General features: G+C 38.5%; 1 protein-coding gene across 1 annotated transcript in view; it reads left to right on the top strand.

Moving 5' to 3' along the window:
• LOC128868526 (uncharacterized) overlaps positions 1–12,611 on the top strand; it is a 461,316-nt gene that overhangs the window by 274,001 nt on the left and 174,704 nt on the right. The window contains exon 4 of the mRNA XM_054110716.1: positions 3,198–3,505. Within this exon, the coding sequence (XP_053966691.1) occupies positions 3,198–3,505 (308 nt within the window). The remainder of the gene's footprint in view (positions 1–3,197; positions 3,506–12,611) is intronic.

Genomic DNA, 12,611 nt, shown 5'->3' with positions numbered 1-12,611 from the left:
GAACAATAATTACAAAGGCTCTGAAGACAGCATATGTCTTATCATCAGTGATATTCAAAGACATATAATTCCAGCTTTTAATAAAAGATGGATGGAAGTATCCCGTAAAAAAGACATGTTTAAAAACAAAAAACAGTAATTGGTTGGATTCCGAATATTCAGTTATTTCACCGAAAAACACTACACCCGTTTCTTGTAAATATGGAAGACCGTGCTTACCCTATACAGACTCATCAGAATCCAGCAAGAAAAGAAAAAGCACAATATTACTCCATGAATACGGACTTGAACACATTTACAATGCTTATCTTCAGGGACTACGTTCGATAGGAAAAGGAACAGAAGCAAATCTTGTGGAAACAATAAGAGCAGCAGACCGTAAAATAAGACCTTATACTCAGACCTAATAGAAAAATCAGAACAGAAACCCATTCTAACGGATGAAGAAGCATTAAGTGTTTTAATTGATTTAAATTTAACAAAAGCCCAATATCAATACCTAAGAAATTTAACTAACTATCGACACTCGTTTATATTTCCACCATATTACAAAGTGCAAGCAATTAAACAAACCTGCTATCCGCCAGTGTCATCAATAGAAGTAACAAACACAAGTGCAAAAATAGTGAAGCTTCAAGATTTATTGGATCATACTGTGGCTAAAATTTTGAGAGTAGATTCCGTCTTCAAAGATGAGTTGAAACATCTTGTTCTGTGCAGTAAATGGGGATGTGATGGTTCATCGGGACAAAGCCAGTATAAACAAAAACTTCCAGAAGAGTCTGAAAGTATTACTGACGCAAATTTGTTTATCACTTCTATGGTGCATATTAAATTAATTAACAACATAACAGAAGATGTGGTGTGGGAAAATCCAGGACCTACATCTGTTCGATTTTGTCGTCCAATACCTATTGAATTTAGCAAAGAAACTCCGGAAAAAACTAAAGCTGCTGTGGATGAGCTAAAGTGTCAAATAAATTCTTTAAAACCAACATTTATTATTAAAGAAGATAAGAAAGTGGAAGTAAAGCATGAACTCTTTCTAACAATGATAGATGGCAAAGTAGCTCAAGTATTGACGGGCACTTCATCAGCGTCCACATGTACAATATGTGAGGCTATTTCACGTGAAATGAACGATCTAACTAAAGTGATTACTAGGCCTGAAAATTAAGATTCTTATAAATATCGACTGTCTACATTACATGCCTGGATTCGTTGCATGGAAATGATACTACATATTTCCTACAATCTTTCCTTCAAAACCTGAACAGCTCACAGTGAAGAAAATAAACTGCTAAAGCAGAGGGAAAAAAATCCTGGTACAAAAACAGTTTCACGATGAGCTAGATTTGATAATCGACAAACGCCGACAAGGAAGTGGCAATACCAATGACGGTAATACTGTCAGAAGATTTTTTTACGATGCTAGCTGTTCAGCTGAAGTCGACATTCATTTGATTAAGCGCCTTCATATAGTTCTACAGACTCTTTCATCGGGAATGATGATAAATTGAGAGCAATTTGGTAGTTATGCTATGGAAACTGCTCAGATCTATATGACTAATTATAAATGGTATTACATGCCATCTTCGGTCGACAAAATTTTAATACAAGGAGAAAGTATTATAAAACATTCTGCAGTGCTTCCTATTGGTCAAGTTTTTGAAAACGCACAAGAGTCCCACAATAAGGATTATAAAAAATGTCGTTTACATCATGCACGAAAATGCTCTCGATTAGCTACAAATGAGGGCGTATACCACACTCTTCTTTATACATCTGATCCATTTACAACAAGTTTAAGAAAACCCTATTAAAGAATTGTAAGGGAACTTGAAGAGGAATCCCTGGATCTACTAAACATTAATTAATTTGTTTCCAATCCTTATTTTCCTTAAGTATATAAGTAATTAAAATAAATTTTTGTAAATAGAAAGTGTTACAAAAAATAACTGTTATAATGTTTATTATTTCTATTCCTTAATTTACTTTCTTACTGATTTTTATACTTGCTTTACTTAATTCTTTGACAATAATTTAAATATTTTGTTTTGTTAAAAGTTATGAGTTATATGTTTTTTTTTTACATATTTTAAGACGTTTAGCTATTTATAAAGGAATAAAATAATATTAAATTTGATAATTTCTAAGTTTAACTTTTTTTTCACACGGTATTTAAAAATAAATGATATTAAAATATATTTGAAAAAAAATTTTCGCAACTTAATCTTTAGAAATGTAACAATTATCGATTTTTGCTCAGTAAAACTCCTCAATTTTCCATAGTGCGGCGCTTTCCCCATAGGCATCCCCTTTGTTATCGTCCACTACCGGCGTCTGCTGCGGGATGGCAAGCTACGAGAGGCGTTGCTTAAGCTTTCATCAATTTAATTGCTTTTGTCAAACGGCGCTCTGTTTTTAACTGTTATTTAATGATGAAAACTCATATCCCTGCCGCCCCCGCCATTCTGCTATTATTTGCAAACCCACAATATTCTCTATTGTTGTTGTCAATTGCCTCGCGTTCGCCACAATATTTTTTCAACATATTTTGTTTGTATTTTCCTTTTGTTTTGCTTTTTTTAATTACATTTTTTTAATTTTATTTTTCGTTGTTTTTTTTTTTTTTTTTTTTTATGATTTTCCACTTGTTTACCGCTTCCGTTGTTGTGGGAGGCAGTTCATTCAAAATTTATGAATACTGCGAATTAGCATAATTAAATGCAAATAAGCGCACTTCCTCAACATTTTATAATTCCGTTTTTTTTTTTTTGTTTTGTTTTTGTTTTTCATTTCGACTATCGCTGGCGAATTTTCTTTTGAATAGCAAATTTATCTCCTTAAATATGGCATACCCCAGATATTTTTAGCGCGCGCTTTTCCGCCGCTAAATATGCCGCTGTGTTTGCTGCTATAATTCGAAGTATGTGCGCTTACGCACACAAAGTTTGTGTATTGTAATATTTCTAAAAATAAGTTTTAATATTTTTTTCACTTTTTTCAACTTTTTTCATACTTTTCCCCCTAACTGCCTGCGCATTATTCGCTGTTCGGCTACGAGCTGCGTAAAATGGCCGGGGCGTATACGTAACATAAAATATTAAAATGCATTTATTTACCAATTAACACCATACAGTTGACCTTTAGCACATTTTATTTACAAAAAAAAAAATGTTTGTCTTCTTTTGCAGAATTTTCAAGATGACTACACCGGCCGCTCAAGCTGACGTTAATCTCTTACACGCTTCCGTTCTTTCGATGGTCGAATTCGATGATGACATTTTCGCGGCTGGCAATTGTTTCGACTGGAATGAACACCCTTCCCAAACGGGACTCTTCTGCCCTTTTGCCTATCGTCTGCCGGCACCGAACCTCGGCGCCATTCTCGCCAAGGACCTATCCATGGAGTATCACTACCTCGGCAATACGTCCGAATGGTTTTTTCAGGCGCGTAAGAACGCGGAGAAGGTGATTGTGCGCAACGAACAGTACCTTAAGTGTGAGTATTAATAGTAAAAATAAGTGTGAGAGCAGCAGAGTAATGAAAGTGAATTGAAGTGCTCGTTGGGAGACCAAATAAAAGTAAATACTTATTTGAAGTCTACAAAATACACCATTTCAGGGGTAATGAATATATTATTTTTTATTCTATGGAAAGTAAGAAACTGTAAGGCTAACACTATGAAGGGGTTGTAACAGAGAAATACTGGTAAAAAGTGCAAAGTATGTTTTTTTTTATACCTGCAATTGCCTTTGTGACTGATTTGTCAATGAAATCTGAATGATGATTATAAGCAGAGAACCATAACATATACTAAGAAGTCTTCCAGTTGAATTGCATTGCAGAAGCTGTGTGGACCCTTCAGAGAAGGAGACTATTGAACACTTTCTCTAGACGAGAATGGTTCTTTTCCATTTCTGGTGAATGCAGCATTAGCTAGATCGTATGGTGCCAACTAAAGCAAAGTTTTGAAAAAGCTTTCCAACGTCGGGTTAAACTCGTTAGTACCTTTTCACATGTTACTCTAAGGAATTAGTAAAGAATACAACTTTTTTATTTTTGTGTGCATTTTCGTAGGTAGACTGGCAGTTTTACAGAGCTATATCATCAATCCTCTGCAGGGCGTCCCTCGGTGAGGCTTTGTTACCAGATATCCGCGTGTATATGCTGGTATTTTTGTTTCATACATTTGGCCTTTATATCGCAAGGGATTCTGCCTGCTATTGCCCCTTCTAATGGTGCTAACATTGCATAATCTGTACACCCGTTTAGCCGGTCTCAAGTAGCTGGGACATTTCACCACGTCGCCCCACACTTCCACAGCATAATGCAGGATCGAGTTGCAGACGCTTGCTAACAATGATCTCATTTGTTGTTTTAGTCCACCCACATTGCGCATCAGTCACGATAAAGCCGCACATGATTTGGCAGCTTTCGAGCTTGCATATTCCGGATGATTTTTAAAACTGAGTCTCCTGCCGATCAAGACCCCTAAATATTTTATGGTATCTGTTGATGTTATATTGTGACCACCAACTTTTATTTGAAGGTTTTCATCCTTTCGTCGAGAACTTATGAGAACCAGGCACTTGTTTGTGTATGTGTGTGTAATTATGATACATATGCCACACAATCTGAATGTACAGGAAACCAAAAGTTGTTGTTGTTTTTGCATTCGCACATATCAGGTCAGCCCATAAGTTCGTGCGTTTTTTAACGGTGATTTTAAAATTAATAAAAAAAATGTTTAAAGTATTTATTAATCAATAATTTATTCTCCTTCATTATTTACACTGTCTTCCCCACGTTTAGGCAAATTTTTAATTCGCTGCTCAAAAAATGGTTTGTCCTTGGAGCCAAAATATGCTTCGATATCCCTTTTTATCGCTTCTTTTGAGGAGTAGTTCTTGTCACTCATATGGGATTGAGGTCCACGGAAAAGGTGATAAACACAAGGTGCAATATCCGGAAAGTATGGTTGATGCGGCATTAGCTCCCATTCGAGCTCGCTCAGCTTACATAAAGTTTGCCTTGCGGATTAAGGTCTTGCGTTGTCGTGGTGAAACAAAACTTTGCGTCTATTCACTAAAGACGGTCGATTTTTGTTAAGTGCCTCCCTCATTCAGATTTGATAGCTGATGGGAATAACAATCAGCAGTTATCGTCTGGTTTGGTTCCAGAAGTTCATAATAAACAATACCGGCCATATCCCACCAAATGCACAAGAGAATCTTCTTGGGGTGAAGGTCATCTCTAGGAGTCGGTTCTGGTGTTTCATCTTTATCTAACCATTGGCGTTTGCGAACAGGAATATTGTACAGGACCCATTTTTCATCACCAGTAACGATGTGGTTCAAAAAACTTTCATTTTCAAGCCGTTGCAGCTGCTGAGAACACACATTCACTCTCTGCTGAAGGTTGGCGACGGAAAGTCTATGCGGAACCCATTTTCCCAGCTTTGAAACCTTTCCCAACTGAACCAGGTGCCTGTGAACTGTGAACTGTTCCATGCGATGAATTTAACCTCTGAGCCATCATATCGACTGTCAAATTTGGCTCAGCTTCCACGAGTTCTAGCAAGGCGTCGGAGTTAAGACTTCAGGATGACCAGCGCGCGGGCCATCCTCGTTGTCGAAGTTACAACTCCGGAATTTTGAAAACCACTTTTGCGCAGCCCTCACGTATCCGCACTCTCGGTATCCTCTCCGTGAACAGTGTTTATTTCTGCAGCAGCAGTTGTTGCATTTTAACCACTTTTGTAAAAAAATACAAAATATGCCTCTTATACGCGTTCGAAGATTCCATTTTATTTTTTAACAACATGTTTTTCTATCCACGATTAAAATCACTTGTTGAATGCACAATATATCAAGGAAAACATAAATAGTTCCGTTATATTCCGCGAATAAGTTTTGTATGCCCAAGTCGTACAAAAGTGTAATTATGGGTAAAATACGCACGAACTTATGGAGTGACCTGATACATACACACACTTACATATATGTTTTGCATCTTTATCATAGCAAGTTTGTGCAAATCACTCTCTGAGATATTTCTACGCTTTGCCGATGGTAGTTAACACATAAATACATACGCGTGTAAATAAATAAATTTCCGACTTAACAAACAAGTTTTCTAATAAAGCAATTTTGTGAAGAGATTGTGAAAATGTTTAATCAAAACACTGACCTCAAGCAGCTGTAGGACCAGTTTGAGTGGCAGCAGTAAAAATTAAAAAAAAATATGTATGTATGTGTTTATATTTTATTAAGAGTCGAAAACAAGTTGTAAGTGGTAAGCCTTTCATACTTGCTTACGCACATTCACTTAGTTATATGCAGATGTGCATCTGCTTGTGTAGAAAATTGAATTTTTACCTTTGCGAAATGCACTTACGTGCATTTGTGTGAGCGAGTCTGGGTGAACTTTGAACGCACGTAGATTAAATTTAAAAACCACTTTCTACTCCAACTTCATAGTCAGTTTATATTTCTTTTTATTTCACTTTTTCCTTTTACTTTGCTTTTTGAATTTCTTTCACTTTTTAAATTATTTCTTCCATTTTACTCCACTTTTACTTAGCACATGCAAATGCTTTGCCGTTGCTGGGTTTTGGTGAAAATTCTGCCTTTCCTTCACAGGTAACTGCAAAGTAGCTCAACTGCGTATATCGAAATTAAATTTTCTACAGCACGCGCCAAGGATTTTCATGCTGTTTAGACTTTCTTTTGAAATATAGAAGCTGAAAATAATATAAAATCTCGTTTCGTTGCCAAAAATTATTTCAATATTTCTGAGTTTTTATTGTGCATTTTTACGTTTACTACACGATTTCGAGCTCATTTAATTGTTTGCTTGCATAATAAAAGCACCGAACGCGTAGGCCGATGGAGTAGATGATAGCAATTTCTGTGCTTCAATTTCCGCCTGTGCTTTGCTGGCAAAGTCGTCGCTCTAAGGTCTTTTGTCTTCTGTTGCATTTTTCTTGACTTGTTTATCCACGTCGCTGAATCGCTGCTGCAAGGCTGCTTTTGGGGACCTGGCCTTAGGACTGTTGAGTTTGTTTTTCATTGCTTTGCGTTCACTAATTAAGTTCCAGGTTCTATTTGAGATGCAGCATTTGCGCTTATTCGTACGGAATCTGCTTAGTTCGCTGCCAATCATTTACAAAAAGTGTGGTTGAAAAATTTATTGTTGTACTTGTACAGTTAGTAGTAGTTAACTTTGCCCTGTCAGTGTAGTGTAAATAACCGGCCGTTTTCGTCTAGCTCATCTAACGTTAGGCCCAGGAAACTTGCTGTTTCGACAGGTTGGGTCCAGAGTGAGAGGGATGTTAGGTGAGTGGGTTTGATGGGGCATGTGAAAAGGTGGTTAGTGTCTTGCGGGGTGCCTTCACATGCCGGACATATGTATAGTATGTCGCGGTCCATTCTTGATAGGTAGGAGTTTAACCCCTTACAGGACTTGGACAAAATTAACGCAGATGTTTTCGTCCTTAAATTTTTCCATATCGAACCGACGAGGGATCTTTGATTGCCTACTGTTGATGAGAGCAACTTTTAGGTAATTTACTACTTAAGGCAGATGGTGGTAACTTACTATATCATCCCCACGTTGGTTAAGAGCACACATACCCACGCTATTTGCGACTTATGGCTATAAGACCGATTTGATTTTCTGTGTTACAGTCTGGCGATATCCACGTAACTTTAGGTATAATTTATTGGCTTAAAAGTGATCCGCTCATTACAAGATTTTTGCTTGAACAAAGCTCATTGAACATCTAGTCGCTCTGTATGAGTGTACCGAGGCCAAAACGATCCATTGTGTCCTCGCGTCCAAAACTATGTTGGCCAATTTGTGCATTTCCAGATTTAGTTAGGGGTCATACCCTATGACCAGAAAGTACGGGGAATGTTTAAATAAAACAAAACAGAGTTAAATTTCAGGCAAATTTATTTGATTTCCCTCAAAATATGACCCGTCTGAATCAACACACATGGGCCAACGTTTCACCCAGTCCTTCATGCACCCCTGGTAGGCCAACGAAGGGATCGTCTTCAGCTCCTTCATCGCATTCTCTTTGATCTCCTCTATCGACTGAAATTTCCTTCCACGAAGTAGTAACTTCAATTTGGGAAACAAAAAGAAGTCGCCCGGGGCCATATCAGATGAATACCGTGCTTTCACGATGGTGTTTAATTGGTGTTTGGTCAAATAATCCAGCACAATTTGGGCTCGGTGCGATGGCGAGTTATCATCCTGCAAAATCCAAGAATTGTTTGTTTGTCATTTCCGGCTGGCCAGGCAGACACTAATGATCCGATGGCGCTAAAAAGTGGCAGATGTGTGTCTTACAGTCGTACCAACATAAGAAAAAAATATGGGCCGGTTCCCAAGTGCGCGGTTCGTTTAAATTAAACATTGCCAGTACTTTTTGATCATAAAGTAGCGTACCGTGACCTCTGATGGGGTTTATTGTGTCGCTAGTCTATAATTGGAGGCTCTGTAATTAGAGAATTGTAATAAATTTGATGGCAGTCACCGTAGCCGAATGGGTTGGTGCATGACTACCATTCGAACATAGGTTCGAATCTCGGTGAAAGACCAAAATGAAGAAAAAAATTATTTTCAATAGCGGTCGACCCTCGGCAGGCAAGGGCAAACAAGGGCAAACCTCCGAGTATATTTTTGTAATGAAAAAGCTTATCATAAAAAATATCTAACGTTTGGAGTCAGCTTGGAGCTTTAGGTCCCTGCATTTGTAGAACAACATCAAGACGCACGCCACAAATAGGAAGAGGAGCTCGGCCAAGCACCCAATAGGGGTGTACGCACCAATTATATATATATTTAATACATTTGAGCACTTACTCATTCTTCTTTTCTTCCATATCACCAATAAATTTAGAGTCATCCCACCTAGGTGAGTGACTCTTCGTTTTCCGCGCGATTTATAGTCCCAGAGCATGTGGACCAACTCGAAAAATCGTTTCTACTAAACGAAGTTTGCTGAAATAATGCCCTGTAAGTTAATCAGTGCGAATATTTGGGTCCTATTTATCTAGATTTAGGAGCCTTCTTGATACTCTTCTAGAAGGAAGTACAAACTGTTTTGTCTGCCTTCTCTCTTGAACTTTTGCTGCCGTGTCGGATGAGTTCCGTATGTTGCCAGTCGTCGATAACAGAATCTACGTGGACATTGGTAGACCCGCAAACGGGTACATCCAATTCCGATGTAGTGCACAATTTCTCTTAGTTGTCCGCCTGTTCGTTGCCGTCATGGCCTTCATTGTCGTGTAGCCAGCTCAGCAAGTGAAGGGTTCCTGAATGTGCTTAGATAACACTAGTACACCAATCTGGGCTTAGTTGGCAACAGCAGGTTAGGATAGGTTAAGTTAGCCTGGTTGGCAGTAAACCACGCATTGGCCTTTTGGTACCAGATGGAGACAAAACTTCGTTGAAAAATTTCAGAGCAGCTCCAAACCTATTTAGTGACGCCCATTTACGCAAATGTATTTCTCTTTATCTACTGCCTCCAACATTAAGACTTTCTAATTTATATGTAACTTATATATATAACTAAACTCACAATTCTTTTTTTTAACGACATACATCTCCACGTGATTCTAACAACTCAAAGAAAGTCTGACACTGCAGAACTGCAATCGCAGAATTTATGAGCTTTCGCGCAAAGGTGACCGCATGCACCACAGAGAATGGAACGCTCGGCTTCCATTAAAATCGCAAACAGTGGATATCACATTTTTCTAAGGTAATCTAATATTCATATTTTTTCTGCGACCCGCCTTGCTGGAAGTGATAGCAAAGTGAACACCGCCACAGAATTTTTAATAAGCTCAGTCACAGCAGCCGCTACACTCGACTGTGTGCCTGTGCGCCCGTGTAAGCCTGAAGTTAAGTAAAAAAAAAAACACAAATTAGCTCGCTCTGCACTTTTGTAACTCTTTTCAAATGGTTATCTCATTCGGTTGCCTTTGTTTGAGTTCATTTTTACATGAAAATACGCGCATTCATTATGGCGGCCGCAGTAACTGAGTGGATTTTAAATTAAATATACAGATTTTGGTTCTTTGGAGAATTTTTTTTTTTTTTTATTTACTTATTTAAGTCCTTGATTACAAGAACCTTACAGACTAGCAGCTTACACGCTAGAACAAATTAGAACTATTATGAATAGTAGGACGCAATTCTCGAGCTGAAAGGAATCTTAACATAAAAAATCGAGTTCGAGATGCCTGTAGATAGTATTTAACTCAGTAAGGCCCTTTGCCCAAATGGACCAGAGCCAACAATCGAAATCAATTCCGCAGGAATCATGAATTGGATTAGCAATTATCTTACTCTTCTTTTTCTTTTATTATAGGTTTTGACCTGTTTTTCTTCACACAATTACATAGTTATATGTAGAAAACAAATTATTAAAATTCAAAATGACGAAATGTTATTGTCGTTCCACTGATGTCGAAAACCAGCATTCGCGCCATCTCTTTGTTGGTCTTCCAGGTCCGCGCTTTCCATATGGTATATAGCCACTCGCTATTCGGATAGTTTTTTCGTCACTAGCTCTATGAACGTGATCATTCAAAGCTCATCTTCTTGTTCTTATAAACTTCATTACGTCATTAGCGCCAGTTTCGTCTCAAATGACCTCGTTTCTAATGCAGTCAAGACATGTTTTTTCTACGATGGATCCTAGAACTTACATTTCAGCTGTACCCAGTAGCTGTTTTGTTTTTGCGTTTTCAGCTACTGCTTCGGCTCCATAGGTCAGGATTACAGTCTTGCATATACGCGTCTTGCTTTTAGTGGACATATATTTGTTCCACCATACAACATCCCTAATGCAACCTGCAATACGTGCGATTATTATGCAATCTACATAAAGACCCATGGGCCGGTCTAGAACGCTGCAGAACCGCAAAGTGTTTTGTGATAAGTCCGAACAGAAAAATGTCAAACTTTCTGCGAAAACTTGGAAGAAAAGATGTACGGTTGATGATCGGTATTATTACAGGACACAACCCATGGGATCAGCATGCGATCACCATTGGAATCATTGAGGACCCGATGTGCCTGTCTTGCTTGGAAGAGATGGATAGCACTGAGCACTTTCTCTTTGAGTATCCTGCCTTTGCTAGAGCAAGGCGACTAGTTTTGGGTTCCCATGTCGTGAGAATGCGTAATATCCGTTCTCTAAAACTGGAGGATATTTACAGATTTGACAATGAAATTGGGAAATTCTCACAGGACTACCTACCTTTGTCGCCGCCTCTATTATTTTCTATCTCTTTCTCTGATACTTTTCTCTTTGACTATCTACCCTCTTTCCAGAGCTTTTTAGCCTGAGTGTTTTAGGAGCCACCAAATCTCTCACTCGACCTATTCAAATTTCAATTCTTCAAGGACCCTCCTAATAGGAGTAAAGCTATAGTAGTTTGATCTGACTCTTCTGATGTTTAATGGATAATAAACGCCTAAAGTTTTATGAGGAATATTGAAGCCAATCTGTTCAAGAGCTTTGGGACAATCAACAGAACCACAAATAACATCAAAAACAAATATTTAAGACTGAAGGGTACGCCTATTGGCAAGTGGCGCCAGATTTTTTAGCATTGTTAGGCGGTAGTGGATCAGAGAAATGATGAGGTAGCGAAACGAATCGAGTATGATTTTCTTATACCTTTTTTTCAATTCTATTTGAATGAGAATCATAAATTGTACTCCAAGCCAAGCTCTATCGGGCTTCGAACGAACTAAGGAGTTAGGCAATATTTCCTAGTATCCCTCCCATAGCACTTCAATCCCGCCCTTAAAATCCCTCCCATAGTGCCTCAGAAATGCTTTATTAGTATACTCCTTTGGCAATATCTGACTAAGACGATTTACGCATGTAAAATCAGAGGCAAATGTCCCACCTATATCGGTCAACTGTTTAACTTTAGAAAGAGCCACATTTGATACGAACAAGAGAAAGGAATAACAATCAGAGATTTTCAAATGGCGACTTGAAAATTAATATTCGAGATTTTCAAAGACTTCATTTATTCAGGAACCAGTTAACGCCGATGACAATGTCAGCTAGTAAATACAACGTAGTATCCCTCTCGCCAAGAAGTGCTACATACTTTGGATTGAGTAGACAACTGAGTAGTAAAGTCCTCTCTCAACGAACCAAACTAATTGTACAAAGCTCTCATCATGTCCGTCCTAATGTATGACACAGAAGCATGCACGACGACAACATCCGATGAGGCGTCACTTGGAGTGTTTGAGAGAAAAATTCTGCGGAAGAGTCTTGGACCTTTGCACGTTGATGACGGCGAATGTCACAGGTTATGGAGCAATGAGCTGTATGAGCTTTACGACGACATAGACAAAGCGCAGCGAATAAAGATCCAGCGGCTACGTTGGCTGGGTCATGTCGTCCGAATGGATACAAATGTTCCGGCTCTGAAAGTATTCGAGGCGGTACCAACTGGTGGTAGGAGAGAAAGAGGAAGACCTCCTCTGCGTTGGAAATATCAGGTGGAGAAGTACTGGGCTTCACTTGGTGTGTCCAACAGACACCGATTAGCACGAG

The sequence above is a fragment of the Anastrepha ludens genome, chromosome 6 (genome assembly GCF_028408465.1).
Source record: "Anastrepha ludens isolate Willacy chromosome 6, idAnaLude1.1, whole genome shotgun sequence".
In the NCBI taxonomy this organism is placed as follows: Eukaryota; Metazoa; Arthropoda; class Insecta; order Diptera; family Tephritidae; genus Anastrepha; species Anastrepha ludens.
This window is presented reverse-complemented; position numbering and strand designations above follow the sequence as displayed.